Source organism: Rhipicephalus sanguineus, unplaced genomic scaffold (assembly GCF_013339695.2).
Source record: "Rhipicephalus sanguineus isolate Rsan-2018 unplaced genomic scaffold, BIME_Rsan_1.4 Seq10031, whole genome shotgun sequence".
In the NCBI taxonomy this organism is placed as follows: Eukaryota; Metazoa; Arthropoda; class Arachnida; order Ixodida; family Ixodidae; genus Rhipicephalus; species Rhipicephalus sanguineus.
Window position 1 is genome coordinate 262,574 of NW_023614146.1, and position 23,351 is coordinate 285,924.

Consider the following 23,351-nt stretch of genomic DNA (forward strand, 5'->3'; position numbering starts at 1 on the left):
AGGCTACGGCGCGACGCGTCGCAAGGCCTAGCACAGCGGTGGCGCGACGGGGCCTGGTTTTTGGGCCTGGTGGCCCTCCTGGGGCTCGCCGAAACCTCAAGAAGGGTTAGTAGAGAGCGCTCACCTCTATGAAGGCGTTCGTGTTGTTGACAGCACTTGAGATACCAGCGATTGGTAATTTTCGCTGTCGCGGTACGGAGCCGAAGCGAAGACCTGCTGCACTCCAAGACCCCTAGCGACAATCAACCACGAGAGACGACGTGGCCGGGAGAGGGCAGAGCACGCTTGGAACGAGAGGAAGCGTGGGCGAGCGGTAGCGGCGGCATGACGTGCGACCCGAGACGGATAGCAGTGCAAATGGCAAGGACGTACCCCAGCCTTCGCAGCAACGTCCTGTGAGCTGCGGGAGCACGGCCACGGGTGCTATGCAGGATGGCCTGAGCTTCTCGGGCACACGAGTTTGCTCCGAGCTCGCATTACGGCGGTCATGACAGGAAGACAGTGCGGAACACGCGATAGCAGCGCTGATAAAAACGGCTACAAGAACGAGCATGGCGTCACGAACGCATGTGCGTCTTTCGCGGCGATTTTAAAAGGAACGCCGCAGACAAACGCGGCAGCGCCGCCACTCAGTCAACATTTTGACAGTACAGTGACGTCAGCGTGATTGTCGCGCTATCTTTTTGCCAACTGATCGTCGCGCCTCCCACGGGCGTCTTGGTGGGCTTTGTCCTCTTTCAGAAAGTTCTTTCGTTCCACCTGCAGCATGGAAATTTCCACTCTCGAAGGCAACAAGGGAGCGCTCGCAGCACACTGGTGCAGCTCGTTTCGCTTCTCTGGAATATTAGAGATAATTAAATGGACAGGTTACTGCTACACTTACATTACACGTCTGAAGATTTTGTGTAATAACGAATCGGTAGAAACAATGTCTCCACAAACAAGTAAAAAATTATATTTCTCGCCGCAAATCCCACTAGGGGCGCTTGCTTCGTGGCTGTGAGTGGTACGCCGTGAGCGCGGTGAAATTGAATGCGAGATACCGTAGCAACGTGATGATACAACCTTTAATTCTTCCTGCGTGTGCGCACTATCTGTGCGATTAAGCTCATACATAAATCGTGCCGCTCGCTGGCGTTGCGCCGTGAGCACTGCTCCTCAGCAAGAGCAAACGCGGTGGGCGGATCCAATCTTCGCCGTGGGCGTCTGTCAATCAAATCGATTCACCTGCGAACTTGGGCACAAACTCGTTGATTCTGAAAACGCCCCAGTTCAACTGGTGACTTTCATGGTGCCGGTGTGCCTTTTAAGTGTTTCATGCGGTGTACGCTACTCAGAAGCTTCTTTGTATATAAAATAATGTGGTCAGCTTGCACTACTTGTGCAAGGCTGGGGCCATTGCAGGAGCTTGTGGTCACCTAGCTTCTTCCAGTTTATTACGTGGCACGTCTACTGAGTATGCTCGGTCTGCTTCGGAGTAATGACCGTGTCAGTTCGGTCTCAAGATTGGTGCTATTTATTAGCTAGGCCTTAATTAACAAGGCAGTTAATAGTTATGTCAGTTGATAATGTTGTAGTGGAGCAGATGCACGAACGAGTATGCGCCTGTGAAAGAGAACGAAAAACGACCCGCATTCTGATTGCGCGAGAGCCTGTGCCGCCTTTGCGAGCCTTGCACTGTGTTAGCGTACGGTCCCCTTTCCTCGCGACCTCATTACACCAATAAACCTCATCACATTTGGTGGAGGTTGCTGAGATCCCCAACCGGACCTGGAGCTCCGCTCTCGCAAGTTGGCCGAGCGACCACCGGACAACATGACTGACACTGTCACTGCCCAGCCAGCACCACCGGCTGTTCCGACCCCCTGCCCCGGCTCTACCCGTCACCGAGACCCGCCCACCTTCAGCGGAAGTGGTGAGCACGAAGTCGAAGTCTGGCTCTGCTTATACGAACGCGTAAGCGCTAGCAACAAGTGGGACGACGACTCTAAGCTCGGCTACGTTATCTTTTACTTGGCTAACGTCGCTAAACTTTGGTTTACCAACCGCGAATCCGCCATCGCCAAGTGTTCAGCCTTCAAGACCCTCGTAACTGAAGCATTCGACCGACCAGAGGTCCGCAAGCTTCGCGCTGAGCAGCGTCTCCGCCACCGAGCACAGCAGCCTGGCGAGACATTTCCTAGTTACATTGAGGATGTGCTAGACCTGTGCAGGCGGGTTAACCCATCTATGCCGGAAGATGAGAAGATCAGACACATCCTCAAGGCTATCCAAGATGGCGCATTCCAGATGTTGCTGGCGAAAAGCCCGACCACTGTCGCAGTGCTCGTAAGCGTGTGCCAGAGCTTTGACGAATTGCGCCGTCACCGTTCCATTGCCCGGCAAAGTCTCCCACCACCAGATTCGATCTCGGCCTTCACAGTCGCAAACGGCAACGTTTGCCAGGGCACCCTTACTAACCAGATCAAGGACTTTATCAGAGAGGAAGTGGCCCGACAGCTCTCCCTGCTGCCTCATAGCGACGCGCCCACCTCAAGCCTGCCTCCGACACTGCAGCAGGCCATACGCACCGAAATTTGTGGGGCCCTCCCTGCAGTTCTGGGGTCTTACCCATGCACTTCCATGCCGTCCCCCCTCTCGAGTGCCGGCTACACACCGCCTGCTCCATCTCCACCTCTCAGCTACGCAGCTGTGGTCGCGCGGCCCCCACCGCTTCCGAGCTCCCTATCGGCATTACCCCATCTCGCCTCGTCTCCAGTTTATAGGCCCCCACCACACTTCTTCCGTCAATCAAACGCGTGGCGCACTCATGACAACCTCACCATCTGTTTCGCGTGTGGCGTCGCTGGCCATATTGCGCGCGTCTGCCGCCGCCGTCCCACACCTGCGTACACCTCCTTCGGAACTCCTACCTACGCGCCGCAACATGCCACCACATCTGCATCTGAACAGAGGCACTCCAACTCGGACCGCCGCTCAGAAAGTGCTCGTTTCCCTTCTCCTCGTCGCCGGTCGCCATCGCCTATGCGTCGTCGCCCACCTTCTAATGAGGGAAACTAATCAGTGCAGTTCCGGAGGCAAGAACTGCCACTTTTGCGCAGTTCTCAAGGCCTCCATTTTCGCCGCAAAATCTTATTGATGTCGTTGTTGGGGGAGTCGCCGCACTAGCGCTTGTAGATACCGGGGCCGCCGTTTCTGTGATGAACGCGAACTTTTGTCGGAAACTCAAGGAAGTGACAACATCTCTCTCTGGCATGGTGCTGTCCACGGCTAGCGCGCAACGCATCCATCCCTCAACTGTGTGTACGGCGCGCGTCGTCATCCGAGACATTATGTACATAGTCGAATTTTTTGTCCTGCCATCTTGCTCTCGTGACCTCATGCTGGGTTGGGATTTCCTTTCACGTCATGAAGCTATCATCGACTGTTCACGTGCGGAAGTGTCCCTTGTGCCAACATGTGATTTTACAGCGAAAGCTGTATTGAGATCATTTCGCCGGCTGTTTTTGGCGCCGTAGTTTTCCGCCGCCGCCGCCGCCGCCGCCGGTGTCCGTAACCAGTATCGCTCGAAATAAAAAAAAACGAAATAAGAAAAAATACCAGGATGAAACGAGGTTAGAACCTGGGCCCTCTTCGCGCGAGCCCAGTATTCAACCTCTGAGCCATGCCGGTGCTTGAAACTGCTTTGCAAAAAGGTCCTATAGAGGCTTCATGTCGAGAAGGAACCACATTAGCATATACAATATAGCGCGGTAGAAGAGTAAAATAAGCGCCAAGCGTCGCACAACGCGAATTCTGTAACCAGACGTCACACAATGCGAATTGCGCGGCGAGTAGGTTGTTGACTGCTTCCAACTCATTACAAAGGGCTCTGCCATAATTCTTCATCGTCATCAGGCACAGCATCAACAAAGTGCGCATAATGCCTTACATGCGTTTAGCAGGTACCACGGCTCTCCGTAGAATGATGAAAAATGGCACAGTGCCTGCTGCCCTACTTCTCAAAAATTACAATGATTTATAGCATAGTGGGTTCCTCGCAAGTGCACTTGTATTGGTTGCCAAGGAAGCCCATCAGCGCGTGATCCATTTCCTCGGGGTCTCAATAAAATTACAGTGATTTAGAACGCAGTGGGTTCCTCGCAAGTGCACTTGTATTTGTTGCCAAGGAAGCCCATAAGCGCATGATTCATTTCCTCGGAGTATCAGTAAAATTACAATGATTTATAGCGTAGTGGGTTCCTCGCAAGTGCACTTGTATTGGTTGCGAAGGAAGCCCATAAGCGCATGATTCATTTCCTCGGGGTCTCAGTAAAATTACAGTGATTTAGAACGTAGTGGGTTCCTCCCAAGTGCACTTGTATTGGTTGCGAAGGAAGCCCATAAGCGCATGATTCATTTCCTCGGGGTCTCAGTAAAATTACAGTGATTTAGAACGTAGTGGGTTCCTCGCAAGTGCACTTGTATTTGTTGCCAAGGAAGCCCATAAGCGCATGATTCATTTCCTCGGGGTCTCAGTAAAATTACAGTGATTTAGAACGTAGTGGGTTCCTCGCAAGTGCACTTGTATTGGTTGCCAAGGAAGCCCATCAGCGCGTGATCCATTTCCTCGGGGTCTCAGTAAAATTACAGTGATTTAGAACGTAGTGGGTTCCTCGCAAGTGCACTTGTATTTGTTGCCAAGGAAGCCCATAAGCGTATGATTCATTTCCTCGGAGTATCAGTAAAATTACAATGATTTATAGCGTAGTGGGTTCCTCGCAAGTGCACTTGTATTGGTTGCGAAGGAAGCCCATAAGCGCATGATCCATTTCCTCGGGGTCTCAGTAAAATTACAGTGATTTAGAACGTAGTGGGTTCCTCGAAAGTGCACTTGTATTTGTTGCCAAGGAAGCCCATAAGCGTATGATTCATTTCCTCGGAGTATCAGTAAAATTACAATGATTTATAGCGTAGTGGGTTCCTCGCAAGTGCAATTGTATTGGTTGCCAAGGAAGCCCATAAGCGCATGATTCGTTTCCTCGGGGTCTCAGTAAAGTTCTTCGCCCCCCCCCCCCCCCCCGTCTCTCGCCCACATCAACGTATGTTATACAGCATGACGGGAGAGGGAAATAGCGACCGGGCATCAGCCAATGCAAATTACATAACTGGTGGGCCGTTTAAAGCTTTCAACCCATTACAAAGGGCTGAGCCATAATTCTTCATCGTCATCAGTCGTCGCGTCATCAAAGTGCACATAATGCCTTACAGACGTGTAGCTGGTGCCTCGCTTCTCCGCAGAATGACGAATAATCGCTTAGTAGGTGCTTCCCAACTTCACAAAAATTGTGATTTATGGCGTAGTGGGTACCTTTCTAGTGTACTTGTATTATAGCCCCAAGAGAGTTTAGAACGGGCTCTAGAAATGCCGCTCTTCCAGCTTTCGCTGTGACTGTGCTGCGGTTTTAGCGCCGACCTGGCGTTTTTTTCATCGCCCGACCGTCCTCTTCCCTGCAAACTCATCGTTGATACCGACACCACCTTGCCTCCGGAAGCTTCAGTCCCTATTACCCTTTCGTGTACTGCTGAACCTGACGCCACGGTAGCGTTTACGCCATCTCCAGTGTTTACTGAACGCAAGGGCGTCGTTCTCTCATTTGCCTTTATCACAACTGCGTCTGGGTCAACAATAATGCTGGTAACAAACCACTGCACCTACCCCGCACCTACACCAAATGTGATGAGGTTTATTGGTGTAATGTGGTCGCGACGAAAAGAGACCGTACGCTAACACAGTGCAAGGCTGGCAAAGGCGGCACAGGCTCTCGCGCAATCAGAACGCGGGTCGTTTTTCGTCCTCTTTCACAGGCATACTCGTTCGTGCATCTGCTCCACTGCAACATTATCAAGTGACATAACTATTCACTAATTGTTAATTAAGGCCTAGCTAATAAATAGCACCGATATTGAGACCGAACAGACACCGTCATTACTCCGAAGCAGACCAAGCATACTGAGTAGACGAGCCACGTAATAAGCTGGAAGAAGCTAGGGGACCACAAGCTCCTGCGATGGCCCCAGCCTTGCACAAATAGTGCAAGCCGACCACATTATTTTATATGCAAGGAAGCTGCTGAGTAGCGTCCACTGCATGAAACATTTCACAGGCACACCGGCACCATGAAAGTCACGAGTTGAACTGGGGCGTTTTCAGAATCAACGAGTTTTTGCCCGAGTTCGCACGTGAATCAATTTGATTAACAGACGCCCACGGCGAAGATCGGGTCCGCCCACCGCGTTTGCGCTTGCTGAGGAGCAGTGCTCACGGCGGAACGCCAGCGACCCCTTACTGGCACGTTGCAGCCGCTCCCGTGCCCGGCTTGCCCATTTGACCGCGTGGGTATCGACCTCTACGGCCCCCTCCCGTACAGTGGCTCTGGAAACCGACGTATTATTGTCGACGTCGATCATCTGACGCGCTACGCTGAGACTGCAGCTCTCTCGGCAGCGACCGCCTGCTAAATTGCACTTTTCATTCTTCGCAGCTTCATTCCACGCCATGGTGCTCCGCGGGAACTTCTCAGTGATAGGGGTCACGTGTTCCTGTCGGAGGTCATCCAAGCCCTCTTCGCTGAATGCAACATCATTCACCGGAAATCCACCGCCTACCATCCACAGACAAATGCTCTCACCGAACGGTTCAACCGCACACTCGGCGACATGTTGAGGATGTATACCTCCTCCGACCACAACAACAGGGACACTGTACTACCTTTTAGGGGCGAAGCTCCTTATAGCGGCACCCGTTGGTCCCGTAGTAGTGTGTAACCAGTCTTAAAAAAATACACCATCTCCCGCTAAAGGGGACCATGAGGCGATGCGGAGCCGGAGCACTTGCGCGATCGCGTTCCGTTGGCGTTCGTTGGGCATGCTGGTGTGTGGAGAGGCTATGCGCATGCGCAGTAAGAGTGGTCACGCCGCACACCACCACCACCGGATTGAGCTCGGCCTTAAGATACTTCGCATCTGAAACGGACGGGGTGTGCACACATGAAGGCTCCCTAAAGACAATGCGCTACGACAGTACGTGATATGTATCGCCCTCTCCTCTCCTACGCTTCCCCCTCTTTCTCCTCTCCTACGGTCCCCCCCCCCTTATCTTGCCTCGCGGCGCAGCGGCGCCGACGCAGGCAGCGTCGCGAGGCAGCGTCGCGGCAGCGTCTTGATTGAAAAAACCGACCGCTCGCGCTGCACAACCATTCACTGACCACCACCTATATATAGGCACTGGATTTTGACCTCCAAGGTAGTGCGTGTGTGCGATTTCTCCTGTGCGTGATTAAACAATGAAAATTCACAGCGTACATGTAAAATTAAAGTGAGCTGCAAGTCGTCATAACTCTCATCGAACCTTTAGTATAAACGCGCCCGATCTCACGTCGGTGATGATGTACTGGGCAGAATTCACGGAAGATTCACGGTTTAACGATGAACCTCCGCAGCTTCGCCCACTCATCATCATTCACTCCGTGGATATGCTGTGATTTTTTGTTACGTTCGCTTACAACACCGCGACGCAAGCGACTACAGGCTTTTCCCCGTTCTTTCTCTTGTACGGCCGCGAACCTTCCTACCCACTGGACACCATACTCCCGCACCGACCTGATGCTTCTGAGTGCACTCCATTTTCTGAAGTCGCATACGCCGAAGACTGCCGTCAGTTGGCTCGTTCCCTCGCAGGTGAAGCTCAAGGGCGACAAAAGACGCGACATGACGACGTTCATCACCCAGCTCCTACGTTTCCTCCTGACTCCCTTGTTTTTCATTGGGTACCCCCCACGTCCCTGGCCTTTCCTCTAAACTTCTGGCGCGGTGCCATGGTGCCTACCGTATCATTCATGCCACCTCACTGGTGAACTGCATCGTCGAGCCCCTCACACAATTGCCAGATTTGCGCTGTCGAGGACGCGAGACCGTACACGTCGACCGTCTCAAGCCCTACTATGTGCCCTCATTCTACGTACTCCCTGAGTCGCCAGGATGGCTACGCTTCACCCCGGGGGTATTGTAGTGGAGCAGATGCACGAACGAGTATGCGCTGGTGAAAGAGGACGAAAAACGACCCGCGCTCTGATTGCGCGAGAGCCTGTGCCGCCTTTGCCAGCCTTGCACTGCGTTAGCGTACGGTCCCTTTTCGTCGCGACCTCATTACACCAATAAACCTCATCACAATGTTTTATTTACACGACGTTAATTATTCAGATTTCATTGCCAAAGTCCTAATTAGCACTAATGTACTTAACGTAATGCTAATTAACATGATCCTAATTACCGCGTTCTTGGTGAGGAAGTTCTTAATTACCTTGGTTTGAATTAGCATGCTCTTATGAGCGTCGTGATAATTAGCATGGACCAAATTAGGTCGGTCTTAACTAACATGGCATTGAATAGTTATGTCTTGATTGTTAATGTTTTAATTACCGCGACATAATTTACTCAGGTTTAATTAGTAAGGTCCTGAGCAGTACAGAGGCAATTAGCGTAATCATAATTATCCGTATCCTAATTAACACGATCTCGGTGAGTAAGGTTTTGATTACCTTATTTTAATTGCACCCTCCTGATTAGTGTCGTATTATTTATTATGATTATATTTAGCTTGTTGTGAGCTTCACACGGCTTCACTAGCATGGTTTTTAGTAAGACGTGGCTTAATTAGTTCGGCCTTAGCATGATATGGCTTAATCAGCTTGGCCATAGCACGTGCTGACTTAGCTAGGTATTTAGCCAATTAGCTAATCAGCCGGGCGCACCTGCTCGGGGAGCGAGCAGACGATTAATAAGAGGACGAAGAGGGCGCGCGCCGGCCGAGCAACGCGCTAGAATGTACTGGCCGACCATGGGAATTATACACGTGGCCTCGGCAATTAGCTCTAGCCGCGGCATAGATTTTCATACAGTAACCTAGAGAGGAAACTGGCGCTGCGATCGTTCAACCACCATGGGAATGATGGGAAGTACTGGCTTCGGATTGGATAGCGTTAGCTAGCGAACTGTCTACGGATCTTTTTCTACAGTTTCAGTTTCGTTCTTTGCGAGGCGTGGGCAGTGGGGTACGTTGCAAAGCACTCGAGCAGTGTCTTTGCTGCTGAAAGAGGCTGAAGACAGCTAGGTTTCTTGGTCTGCTGCCCCGTTGCAGCTTTACAGGTTATATTTGACAGTTTTATCAAAGCATCGTGCACTCACCACTGCGCATAGATGTAGCGTCCCATGCCAGTGCAGGAAATTGCATTGAGTTCACGTTTTGTGATAAGCTGCGATACTCGCTACTTGTCAAAACTCTTTCAAATCGACTGCAAAACGGCGGCGAAGCTAAGTAGACGCACCGCCACGCTCCTCTGACTCGACTTCACAAGAAAACGAGAGATGCGTTGGAGGCAGGCCACTTCGACAGACGCATCTTGAATCGCAGCAGACGATACGTTTTCTCACTCAATACAGTACTGTTATTTCCATAAATAGATAATGCGTACTTTCGAGGGAGAAACAAGCGTGTTTGTTTTAAATGTTGTAAAGAAAAGAATTCATTATATTGTGATGCCAAATCTGGAACACAATTGCAGAGTAATGCATACCCTGGTGGTGGAATTTGTTCAGGTTTCAGGCGAAAACTTTTTGCAATAAGTTTTACGTACAAAAGAATGAAGCAAGTTTTAAATGGAAATAAGTTCATATCGCTTTGTTTTACATTCGGCAAACAAGCGTCGCGAATCTGACGAACCTAATCCATCTGAAGCAAATCCGAAGCCTGTACTTCCCATCATTCTCATGAAGTTGAAGCGCCGCTCAAGGATCCCGCGTAGACACTAGCGCCAGATTCCCCTCTAGGTATTAGTGTAAGAAACTCTATGAGCCGCGGTGCATGTAAGGCGCTCGGTCGGAACTAATCTCAGAGGCCACGGTGCTGATTATTCTAAAGGATACTTAGCGCAGACATTAAACGCTTGAATATGTATTCGAACAGCCCGCGAACACATAAAAATATAGTTAGTAGAATTTTGTGTCACTTTTCTTGCATGGGTGCACTTCTGCACTCAGTGGAACAACAAACAAATGAAAGAAGTTTGAAGACACCACCGAATCTTCTCGACCGCCCTTGACGTGACGCCGCGTTCCATCGTAACCAATGGAACGGAGCACGCGCTGAGGGATGGATTTCACCTTCTCGTACTGTTCTGTTCTGTTCTGTTCTAACTGTTTTGCTGTGGAGAGGTTGAGGTCCATATTGCCTCGGCTACTCCATATCACGAATTTATGCAGCGGAAAAAAAAAGATTAATACTGAACGGTACCTAAACATGAACAATCCGAAAAAAAAATATCATACCAATACACAGTTTGCTTGCGTTAGCTCGTTCAAAAGGGGGTGTCGCCAGAGCTCAGAAAGATCCCGACTTTTACCAAACTCGGGCCATCCTGCATAGCACCCCAGGAGCAGAGCTCGGGCACAACGGCGTCATCCCCGGGAGGACACGCCAGGCTTCCTACGGCTACGCCCCGTAGGCCTCGCACCAGAGTGGACGAGCGGCACAGCGGCTAAGGAGAGCGGACTTCGACGTCGTTCCTGAGCTACATCGGCGGTACAGCTGACGGACGTACACCAGCGACGCTGCGAACATCGCTGACGCGACGAGCCGTACGATGTGACCCCGAAGCAGCAGCTACGTCAATGCAACGCACTTGTGACTAATTTTAAATATGACTATTATTTTTTTGTGCATAGTTGATTAAGGGGGTTTCATCGATGTTTTGCATGCCTTTTTTGATACTGGGGTTTTTCATATGTGTTTTTCAGTGATAAAAGTTTTTCGTGCTCCACAATGTTCCTGTGTCGTGAATCACAATATAATTTGGAGGGAGTCCGTAGTGGAGGACTCTAGAAGTTTGGACGACGCGGTGCTCTTTATCGTGCACCTAAATTTGAGTACACAGGCCTTCGTGAAATGGGGCCGCCGTGGCCGGGATTTTTGAAATAATGCGTGCTTTTCCGGCTAATTTTTTGTAGTCATGAGGCGATAACTCTGACGTGCTCACTTACAGGCAACGAAAGCATACATTGAAAGTTGCAGACTTGCATGCATGGATACAGTTCTGTAAACCTACAATTAGCATTTGATGAAAGTTAGCATTCATTTCGTGATGTCCATTCTGTCCCTGCACAAATTTGCGCTGTTGCTCTATTTTTTCCGTAGCATAAGGTAGGAGCTGCCCTCGTGATTGTCTTCGTCGTTCCATGTAACACTTAGCGAAACAAATCAGGTGACGTTAGTTTCAGCTTGTTGAGCGCTCTTTTTGACACAGAGTTATAATAAAGTGCAATGATCTAATATTCGTATGCAGCGATAACAGTTATACAAACAAAAAGCGGAAATTAATTGAAACTGTAGAAAATACGTAAGGAGAGAAAAAAAGCGGTGTTGAAATGGCAGCTAAACGGGTTTCCTGACCACAACATTTGACGCAGTTTATCAGTAAACAAAAAAACGAAACTATATGTGCTGATCCAAACAAAATAAAAATAAATAACAGTAAAAATCAGCAAGTGGTCAACTGAAATGCATGATCATAGACTTTTTGAAATATCACAAAACAGTGACGATGGAGTATATGTAAAGATGAGAAATAAAAATCTGCAAACAGCGAAAGAAAAATGCTTGCAGATATCTAACACAAGTAACAGAAAATCAGCGAGCGCAAGCATACAACAAGCTGGCGCAAAAATAAAGTAAACACAGCTAAGCGACTGCTTATGAAGTATTATATGACCTCGGAAAATAAAGCTGAGTTCGGATGACCAGTGCATTACGCGGTCCCAGCAAAGCGACCACAGCACATAGGAGTCGCGACCAATGCACTACGACGGCGGTGCCGGTCTTGAAACTATAGCAGCATTTTTTATTTCGATATCCTGCCCTTAGACAAATTAATTCATTGTATCAAAATTAGACACGCACACTTGCTTGGTGCTTAAAGTGTAACACTGAACGGTGGTTCGAGGTCGTGTGGTCGGCCTACCACGGTATTTAAGCTACGCCTTTCTAGTTGTGTTTAGAGTGAACGGCGGAACCCGTTTATTGAGGTAGAGCAGGATCAACGTTCCCCAGCCGCAGAACGAGAATATTCGGGCACTTGCTAGATGCCTTGTGCATAAGCTGTTCACACACAGCCTGTCGCGATGAATAATGCCTGGGCGTGTCATTACGCTGTGACAGAATGCGTCCATAAATTACGTGTAGCTCCCGCAATTACGGCCACAGAGACGTGCGCTGCGCCTAACTTCAGAATAGCCGCGATCGGTGCCTGGGCTTCAGTGGATTGGGACAGCGCCCCCGTCATAAAAACGATGCCTTTTAAAAGAGCCCCTCCGGTTGAATCACACTGTTTCCCTTTCTCATTTGCTAGTGTTCGCCGCCCGTGGCGCTGCCGGCTAACAGTAGCGTCAGGAAACTTTATGAGATATATTGAAAGGAATGGACATAGGGGACGACTGTATACAGCGTTTGGGGAAATTATACTGAGAAAATACAGCTTCCATAGAATGGGAAGGAATATGTAGCAAAGAGAACGTCGATACTAGCAAGGGGCTGATACAGGGATATCCGTTGTCCCCGCAGTTATTCATGATGTACATGGTGAGTATGGAAAAAGCGCTAGAAGGTAGCAACATTTTTTTTTTAATCTGTCGCACAGAAAGGGCGGCGTCATGCTTGGGCAGAACCTTCCAGGTTTATTCTATGCAGACGCTATAGTCTTCTTTGCGGACAGTCGAGATGACATACAGCGGCTGGCGGATACATGCGGAAGGAAAGGTGAAGCTCTTGGACTAGGATTTAGTGTAACGAAATGTGGATTGATGGTATTCAATGATCCCTGCGAGCAGGCGGTGTGAATAAGTGAATAAGGGCAAGGCAACACCGAGCGTAAGCGAATACAAATACCTCGGAGTATGGGTAAATGAGAGTGACAGATACATGGAGGTACAGGGAAAAGCCTCGGCAGCAAAAGGAAAGAGGAATGCAGCAATAATGAAGCACAGAGCGTTGTGGGGATACAATAGATACGAGGTGCTTCGAGGGCTGTGGAAGGGTGTGATGGTCCCGGGGCTTACTTTTGGGCACTCAGAGGCGTGCATGAGGGCAGAGGTGCAATCGGGAATAGATGTAAATGAAAGGACTGTGCGACGCCTCGCGTTGGGCGCTCACGGCAGGACGACAAATGAGGCTGTAAAGGGCGATATGGGATGGGCAGGTTTTGAGGCGAGGGAGCCCTACTGAAAATCGTGGGTTGGTGGATGCTGGAATTCTTGGTGGACAAGGTGGAAACAATAGCGGATGTGGTCGAAACTGTGGTGGTCATAATGGCTGATGATGGCGAGAGTGGAAAAAATGGTGGCAGATGGTGGTGGTGGTGGCGAGCTTTTTTTGGTGTTAAGTGGAAAATGCTGGCTGATGGTGGCGAGAGTGGAAAAATGGTGGCAGATGGTGGTGGTGGTGGCGAGCTTTTTTTGGTGTTAAGTGGAAAATGCTGGCTGATGGTGGCGAGCAAAACGTGTTTCGATGGATGGCTTGGTGAACAAGCTGAATGACGGTGGCATGATGGAAGTGCACGTGGCATTATGTGAAATCACTGTCACTTCTAATGTTTTGCTGTTCAATGTGTAGAAAAATATGTTTACAGTTCAAAGAAGCCAACGCCGATCATTAAGCTTTTCAGCACGCTTTTTTTTATTCATGCGGCGTAACCGCCTCAAGATTTGTGGAGCACAGCAGCCGTGAATGTTTACATTTTACGCACGTACTTATCAGGTTTACATCCGCGATGTGCTGCTCCATTGTGATGTTTACAAGTCTAGAAGTGTCGGTGTGAACAGCGACAGTATCTGTGTTACATCGGCGCGCAGTTGCCGAGAAGCAAATGAGCCCTTCCAGCGGGTAGACCAGAAAACAGCCGCCGCTTGATACCGTCACGCTAGAAACGCAACTCTGGCAATTTTTGCACACTCACTTACCTCAGCGGCACTTTAAGGTAACAGTGAAAATGCGTGCGAAGCTAAAATGCACAAACTTTTACCTTCGGCCTGCGTCGAGATAAGCCCGACCAAGTATCACTTCCACCATCATATTCTACCACCATGATTGCCACCAAAGGTTAGGCATAGCTTACCGACCGAGTCCGTCTACGTGTTATATCGGCACTTCTGGGTTTCAGGATACACGATTTCGATGAGTACGAATGACTTTACAGCACAGGTGTGGCATCGGCTAACCTAAATGAAGCATTTTTTTCTTGTGTACGGTGTCCGCACAAGAAGCGATCAGCATAGATGCGACGCGCTTCCAGCAAACGACTCCGCTCAACAACCGCCGCCGGTCGCACTCGCCGGCGCTTCTCTGACACGTATGCGAAAACATAGACATGTCCAATTCAAACGCCTTACTGAACCAATATGATGGCATATTTTTCCCGCGCACTGCACTTGCGTTTGGCCGAGCTGTTCTGCAGTTGTAGCTAATGATACAGCGTCAGGTCAGTGCGCTGGCACGGCTGCGCTGTAGGTTGCGCGAAAAAAGCATCAAAATACTCAATCAACTGTACGCGCGTATTTATCGAATGAGATTTGAGTCGACATAAAGCCTCTGCACATGTCGCCCTTTGGAAAAAGCGAGAAACGGCAATTAAACTTAGGTGTAACATTCGGTTCACTATACCCGCTCCTCGGTCCACTTGACACTTTTTTTGGAGTTACGTTGGGAATTCTGCAAGAAAGTTAGCGCTGTTGCCATTATCGACGTGCCATTCGTTACCGGCAGCAGTTTGTTCGCGTTTAATAACTATGCAAATTTTAGTACGATGTGAAGATCGCGTCTGTGTCCAGTATGAGACATACAAAGCTGAAGCCAAACGGTGTATTCGTATGTTGACTAGTCATTTTGCAGAACTGAAAGCAACTGTCAGCGTGGCGTAGTGTAATAAAGAAAAAAAAAAAGCGTGGCGCAGTGGTAAAGTACTCGCCTCGAGATCCGAAGGTCGCACGTTCTACTCCCGGTGGCGGCAGTTTTTTTTTTGCATACGCTTTTTTTTCTTTTTTTGTACTAATGCTTTCTACATCGCCTTCTATACAATTATTTATGTGTAGCAGCTAATCACGATGGTCCCGACGCTGTAGAGCCGTTTTACGCTCCGCTATTCCCAGCATCCATCATACGCCAGCATCCACCATACACCATGTGCCACCATCTTCCAGCACCAGAATCCACCACAATGGTGGATGGTGGAATCCACCATCCCACATGGTGGATAAATTTTCAATAGGGAGGCTCAGAGCAAAATACTATTTACATGTTCCGATAATAAGGTTCGAAGAAAGACTAAGGAATATGAAGGAGAGTAGATGGGCAGGGAAGGTGTTCCGTTATTTGTATATGCTGCAAAGTAGATTGCGCTTTACGTGCGCGCGCATGGCTGCTTACTGTATAAAGATAGCGTTTGTTTATGCGTGCACCGAGTCGCAGCTGATCGTACATACATGATATGATTTTACGGTGGCTATAAAAGCGATAGCCGCCTCTAATAGAGGGTTCTTGTTCTGGCAGCCTTCGTCTGGCGTACTTCTTGGATGCTATGCGCTCCGACCCCGATGTAGCAATGGCGACGAGAAACCCACCCACGTAAGACCAATGGCTTCGCTGCTTCTGCAATGGCGTACCAAGTACCACCATTTGACGATGGCAAGGACAAGTGGACGTCGTACGTCATTCGCATCGAGTCCTACTTCGAAGGGAACAACATCACGGAAGACGCACAGAAGAGAGCGCTTCTTGTCTCGGCTCTCGGATCACGGTCCATTGACGTCCTCAGTGGGCGGTGCGCTCCTCGTAAGGTGAACCAGCTCACCTACAAGGAAGCGGTGGAAATTTTGCAAAGCTTCTATGATCCCCAGCCGAACGAAATTGCAGAGAGCTTCAGATTATTCACTCGTGTCCAAAATGAAGACGAATCTGCCCAGCAGTTTATCGTCGAGCTCCGTCGACTTGCCGACAAGTGCAACTTTGGCGACATGTTGGACCGAATGCTGCGGGACAAGATTGTATGCGGAATCCGAAGCACAGAGCTACAGAAAGCACTACTTTGTCGTTCAAGATTGACCTTGAAGGAAGCCGAGAGCATGGTGCTCGCATCAGAGGCGGCGGGTCAAGGCATCAGGCTTATGAAGAACGTCGACGTGAAGACTGAACCAGAACTACATAGGTTGGCTGACAGGCGGCCAATACGATGCACAAGCAAGCAAGAAAGCAAAGAGTGCGGAAGGTGTGGAAACAAAACCCACTCGGATCAAGCTTGCCCGTACAAAAATGCCAAGTGCTTCAAGTGCGGTAAAAAGGGGCATATATCCGTAGCGTGCAGGGCAAGTGCCAGGAGACAGAGCACTTTTGCGTTAACCGGAAGCCCCGAAGGAAACGAGGCGGGTACTGCTCAGCTGTTCACAATCAGCGAAAGTCAAGCGTCGGTGCCGGACAACGAAATCATCTGTCCTGTACGACGTAAGTTTCGCTGCGGAGGCGTTGACCTAATTATGGAAATTGACACCGGGTCGCCGGTATGCGTAATACCCTGGGACGTGTACAACAGGCACCGCGAACAGTGGCCCAAAATCAAGAAGACAGACTTGAAGTTGTCCTGCTACCTGGGACCGCTGCCTATCGCTGGTAAGCTCACGCTGCCAATTTCCGACGAGGGCAAGACACTGACTGCCTCCATGACCGTAGTTCGTCATTCAGGGCCTTGTTTATGTGGTCGCGACCTTATTCGAGCCCTGAACAACCTGGGTGCTCCTGTTCTAAGCCTGAGCAGTGCCAGCAGACGAGATGACAAAGAGCTGGAAGCAATTTTGTCTGAGTATGAAGACGTCTTTGAGCAAGAACTGGGCCTGTTCAAGGTTCCGCCTGTTCACCTCTACGTGAAAGGAGAAGCAGTTCCAAAATTTTTCAAGGCGAGACATCTGTCGTATGCATTGCGAGACAAGGTTACGGAAGAGCTGGAAAGGCTAGTGAAGTCTGGCGTGCTTTCTCCTGTCGCTCACTCTGAATGGGCTACGCCAATTGTGCCGGTGCTGAAGAAAGACGGATCTGTCAGGATCTGCGGCGACTACAAGGTCCCCGTAAATGCAGCATGCGTCACTGAACACTATCCGCTTCCAGTGATGACATTTTTGCAGCACTGCACAAGGGAGACGTCTATAGCACCTTAGACTTACGGGACGCCTACAACCAGATTCCATTGGATGACGAGTCAAAGAAGTTGACCACCATCAGTACCCACAAAGGCTTGTTTTGCTTCAACCGCTTACCTTTTGGGGTGTCGTCCGCACCGGCTATCTTTCAGCGCACTATGGAAAATTTGCTTGGTGGGCTAAGTGGCGTACAAGCATATTTAGACGACGTCCTGGTGGCAGAAGGGAAAGCAGACAGCGGAAGCAATCTCAAAGCTGTGCTCCAGCGCTTCCGTGAATGTGGTGTAAAAATACGGAAGGATAAATGTTCCTTCAGAAAGACGGGAGTATCGTATCTGGGACACAAAATCACAAGTGACGGACTTCATCCACTGGAGAAGAACATGGAAGCTGTGATGAAAGCACCAAGTCCAAGGAACGTGAGTGAACTACGTTCTTACATTGGTCTGCTCACTTATTACAGCTAGTTCCTCCCGTGCATGGCAACAACGCTTGCTCCATTATACGACCTCCTGAAGAAGGATTGCCGGTGGAAGTGGACTTCAAGTCAGCAACAGGCATTTGAACAATCTAAGGAAGCCCTCCGACATGCCAAAATGCTCATGCACTTTGACCCAACCCAGCCGTTGCGGCTCGAGTGTGACGCCTCTCCGCATGGCATAGGAGCTGTTCTTTCCCATCGTGTTGACGGCGTCGACAAGCCGGTAGGATTCCGTTCGCGAACACTGACCCAGGCGGAACGGAATTATTCGCAGCTCGAGCGCGAGGCCTTGGCATTGGTTTTCGGCGTAACCAAGTTCCGTGATTACCTGCTGGGGCGGCCTTTCATTCTGGTAACCGATCATAAGCCGCTGGTTGGCTTGTTCCGCGAAGACCGCCCTACACCTGTCATGGCAGCTGCTCGCATCCAGCGCTGGTCTTTGCTTTTGGGAGCCTACCAATACCGGATAGAATACAAGCCCGGAGGAGACAACCAAAACGCCGACGCCCTCAGCAGACTTCCTCTCACGACCCCTGACGATGTCGCCGAAGAAATACCTGATTACGTGCACTCATTGCGGCAACTTGACGACACACTTGTGACGTCACACGAGCTTCGCCGATTGACAGAAGCCGATAAGGTATTGCGAACAGTCAAGTCGTTTATACTAAAGGGTTGGCCGCAAGGAAAACACGTGGAACCATGCTTGAAAGCGTACGTGGCAAGAAAACTTGAGTTGACGGTTGCGCATGACCTCATCTTCTGGGGCCATAGAATAGTCATTCCTGAGGCTGCGCGCGAGAGGACGCTTCAAATGCTGCACGAGACGCATCAGGGAGCATCGGCTATGAAAGCGGTCGCGCGAACAAATGTGTGGTGGCCGGGACTAGACCAAGAAATCGAACACTTGAGTAAGAATTGCCATATATGCGTGCAAGCAAGGCCGTTGCCTCCAGCGAAGACACCGATGAACTGGCCGCCAACTCAAGAAAACTGGTCCCGCGTTCACCTCGATTTTGCGGGTCCAGTGAACGGTACCATGATATTAGTGGCAGTGGACTCGCATTGCAAATGGATTGAGGCAGTGCCTATGCATCATGCCACAGCTGAATCTACCGTCACGTCCTTGCGTGAGATGTTCAGTCGCTTTGGCATTCCTAGGACGATTGTTACGGACAACGGAACGCAGTTTACATCGGAGACGTTCGCTAAGTTCTTGTCCGGAAACAACGTGAAACACCTTCGAACTGCACCATACCACCCACAGTCGAACGGGCTCGCAGAAAGGGCCGTACGTACAATCAAAGACGGCCTCAAGAAGCTTCCGCATGGTAGCCTGTCTACAAGACTGACCAGGCTTCTCTTCAACTATCGAAGAACACCGCAAGACGACAAGTCACCTTCGCAGAGGCTTCTGAACTACCAGATTCGATCTCGTTTAGACATGTGTCTTCCTCCGCCGTTGTATTTTCCTTTATTTTCGCAGGAAGACACGCCATGCAGATTTGGTCCAAGAGACGCAGTTTGGGCCCGGAACTTCGGAGATGGGGAGAGGTGGCTACCTGGCACAATCAAACAACTGAACGGCGCCCGTATGATGACCATCGAGACATCAGCCGGGCTACTTGAGCGCCACATGGACCAGGTTCGTCTGAGGGACAGCTCCGCGGCTGCAACAAGCGAAACAGTTGCCGGGTCATCACCTCAAACTCAAGCCAAGCCTAATGAAGCCTCATACACCGAAGAATCAGCTGCGCCTGCGCTACGGCGTTCGACGCGAGCTAAGAAACCAGTGCAGCGGTATCCACCATAAGAAGGAAGGGCTGCTGCAAAGTAGATTGCGCTTTACGAGCGCGCGCATGGCTGCTTACTGTAAAAAGATAGCGTTTGTTTATGCGTGCACCGAGTCGCAGCTGATCGTACATACATGATATGATTTTACGGTGGCTATAAAAACGATAGCCGCCTCTAATAAAGGGTTCTTGTTCTGGCAGCCTTCGTCTGGCGTACTTCTTGGATGCTATGCGCTCCGACCCCGATGTAGCAGTATAGGAAGAGCGTGGACACACAGTGGAGAAAAAGAACTAGGAGGCTCACCAGCAAATATATGGCTCGTACTGTAAGGGATATTGCAATAAAGAGCGTTAAGCGAAGAGTCAGAGAAGCGGAGAGGATTTACTGGACGACAGCTAAAGAGAAAAAACCGGCTCTGAGTAATTACCGAAAGGCAAAAATTAAATAAGGAGAGAGGCATTTTACGATAATTCAAGGGGAGGCACTTAACTGTTTGAAGCGTGATGGGGTTGCCTTAGAACGCGTAGTTATAAAGCGAGATCCAGTAAAGAAGAAGAACAATGCACGTGCTGCGGGGAAGATAAGGAAACCACGGAGCATGTTCTGATTGAATGTGGAGATATCCAGCCAGGTGTACCTTTGGGCACGAGCCTACATGAAGCCTTGGGTTTTAGGGACATGAATGGAAAGCTGAACGCACCCGCGATTGAAATAAGTCAGAGACGGTTAGAGTATTGGTGGCAGAAAATTAGAGAGAAAGGACTAAAATAAATATAGAAAAAAAGGGCATTCTGCCATCAAGAGCAGAGAACTTACGTTTTTTCTTCTCTAGTAAGATAAATTTAATCAAAGTAGAGGAATTAGGCCAACATTACAAAAAAAAGGGAGAAGGGAAAAAGTTTTCTTTTTTTGCCAAGCCTGGTGGCACACATGTCACTGCCCCGTTATAAGGGTACGCTCATAGCATCCATCGATCCATCCATCCATCCGTCCAGCGTGAAGCTTCCCTTCGCGAACGGATAGCGTACTGCGCAAGCACGAAGGAAGGAAGCAGAAAAAAAGGCAGCAAAGAGCGGAGGCTTCCAACTGCATATTTCTTCAGAAAGACACGTCAATATATAAGCACAAAATATATGCGCCGCCCGTGTGCGCAAATTCCTTACCAACTGTGAAGGCTGTTGTGCAGGTGCCACGAGGACCAAAAAAACGGCCACACGTATGCAAAAAATGTGCAAGCACCAAGCATCACACATCCGCAAACACCACACGTCTGCGCAAAATCTCATATCTCTTTCACACCGTCACAAGTCCAGCCGTTTCAACTGACAACGATATCTAAGGAGTAACAAAATGAAATAACGCCGACCAAATGAAAAGTTTTATAAACATCATAAACAACTCTCCTTCAGAAAAGCAACGCACACCGGACGTTACCTGCATTACGAGTCAGTCCACCCGGCCTGCCACAAACGTTCTGTTGCCACTTCCCTGATACAGAGGGCACATAGGATTTGCTCCAGTGACGCTGACCGTGCGTCTGACCTTTCCAAAGTGCACAGTGAACTTTCTGACAACGGGTACCCTCTCAGCTTCATTCGTTCCGTAGAACGCCGCACACGCAACGTTGTCGCTACGCGAGCTGTGCAGCCCTAAGCTCGTGCAGCCATTCCCTATGTGCCAGGTGTTAGTGAAGCATTAGCACGGGTTCTACGAACGTTCGACGTACAGGTTACGCATGTTTCTGCCCGAAAACTGAAACCCGAACTGGTGCGCGTGAAGGACCCACTCAAGAAAGAAAAGTTCCCAGCCGTCGTTTATAGAATCCCTGTGCAGTCTGCGACTATGTTTATATCGGGGAGAGTGGAAACTTTGAGAGACGTCTGAAGGACCACATGAATGACGTCAGAAAGAACAATGCGGTATCTAACGCACTTACCGAACACATGGCTACATGTAATCACGACATTGACTGGACCAAGGCAACCGTAATCGCAAAAGAAATAAGCTGGTGTTCGCGTCAGTATCTGGAATCGCTTCTTATTCAGACTACGAAAAAAAACGCTGAACAGAAACGATGAAAATCTGCCTCCAGCGTACGCTAGGTGTCTCGGCAGCATTCTAAAACGGACATAAGCCCGCTTCAAGGTAAATGTAAATTGTAACGAAGCTTCCATAGAAGCCCATACGTTGAGAAAATGGCGGCTCATCAGCTGGTCATGGGGCTTAGCGCCATCTGTGTGAGGAGGGAACACTTCCGGTGGAACAAAAAATAAAGCGGATGTGATGCAATATCCGATAAAAATGTGACGTCATTTTTTTGTCACTAGCGCGAAATTCGACCTCAAAATATTTTTCTTAGGCCCCTGATCGCTAAGGACTCGCGCTACGGCGAGCCGGGAAGCCCTTGGCGAGTGCGCTAAACGCTACTTAAACTAATATCGACCCGTGACTAAACAGCGGTGTTTAAGTGTACCGCCGTTCAATTCGCCTTGGTTTACTAGGAAACCTTATTATTGGAGCATTTATTCTGCGTTCGTGTCATCTTCCATAGGGTGAATAAAGTAGGCAGCAGCGTACCTCTCATGTTTGCAACGTTGCTGATGTGCTTTCGCACATGCGCAGGAGACTTAAAGAGCACATTGAATGTGTGCTTCAGTTCTAATGAGAAGAAATGACGCCTGGTCACGCCAAAATAATGATATTTCAGTTTTTTCCAATGGTCACAATAACGCATTTTATCACACCCTACACAATGCGCAACAAATGTCGTAATAAGTACAAAAAGTGCGTACACTACATGCACTATGTTTTTCCTTATGTTCCAATAAATTAACCTTTCGTGTAACGTATCAAGACATGGGAATTGTAGCGCGACAGATAACAGCGATCTGCTCACCGATAGCAGGAAATAAAGTAGGCACTGCGTGTTCACGAAGGAAATCGGGCAGCAGGAATACTGGTCCATGAAAATCCAGCAAGCACACTGCTCCGAACCGTTGTTCCGGTGTCTTATCTAGAAGAGAGAGCTCGCCAGGGATACGCGTGTTGCTATTGCATCCTTGGAACACCACACCGTTTCCGCGAGTACCGAGGGAAGCGTTCGGCGTGAAATGTTAGCCGCGTCGTGCCGTTGCCCGTTGAACACCGCAGCCAAATTCACCAACGATGAAACGCACCTCGCAACTTCGCGAACACCAAAATCAAATTCTCACCACAATAATTCACAGAACGCATGCAAGTGCGAAACACCACGTGAGGGGGCGTGTCGTTGCAGACGAGTTTACGAGCGCGCCTTTCGATGCACCGCAAGGGCTGCACTGAATAACGATGACGTGCGCCTCTCTTCAGGGGGCGCTAAGAAAAAGGTTTTTCGTAATAATTAAACACTATCCTACATTCTTGGCACATTGCACCTACATAATATTGTTCAGGAAATAAACGTAATCTGTAAAACATCAAGATTACTTCGCCCTTGAATAAAACTTGGTTTTTCGGTATTAGTGTTTGTTCCCTCCAAACATAGTCGCGCTTCAATCGCAGCACCCATAATACCCCTTGCTGGTGCCGTTGGCAATAGGTTCTGAACCGCTTTTCGCCCGAAGCTTCGCGGCCTATTTGGATCGACCTTGCCCGCTTCGCCAGGCCTCTTTATTGTGAACAAGGCTATCGTACGGTAGCCGAAACGTCTCTGTGATGATGTGGATTGTGTGGCCCGTGACGGGGCGAAGAGGGAACGACAGTTCTGCTCTGCGTTACGCCTTGGAAGAGAAGACGAGGAAAAGGAAGCGCGAGCGGGGCGTGCGGCTCG

The 23,351-nt window shown here is 49.6% G+C and overlaps 1 protein-coding gene across 1 annotated transcript; it reads left to right on the plus strand.

The window, feature by feature from the left end:
* Positions 1-15,735: 15,735 nt before the first annotated feature.
* Positions 15,736-17,286, plus strand: LOC119375888 (uncharacterized protein K02A2.6-like). The gene has a single exon (XM_037645920.1). It carries the CDS (start codon positions 15,736-15,738, stop codon positions 17,284-17,286), a length of 1,551 nt encoding a protein of 516 aa, XP_037501848.1.
* Positions 17,287-23,351: the final 6,065 nt, after the last annotated feature.

What these genes read in the sequence shown, in the direction of transcription:
- LOC119375888 (XM_037645920.1), top strand. Translation starts at nt 15,736, where the DNA reads ATGGCGTACCAAGTACCACCATTTGACGATGGCAAGGACAAGTGGACG.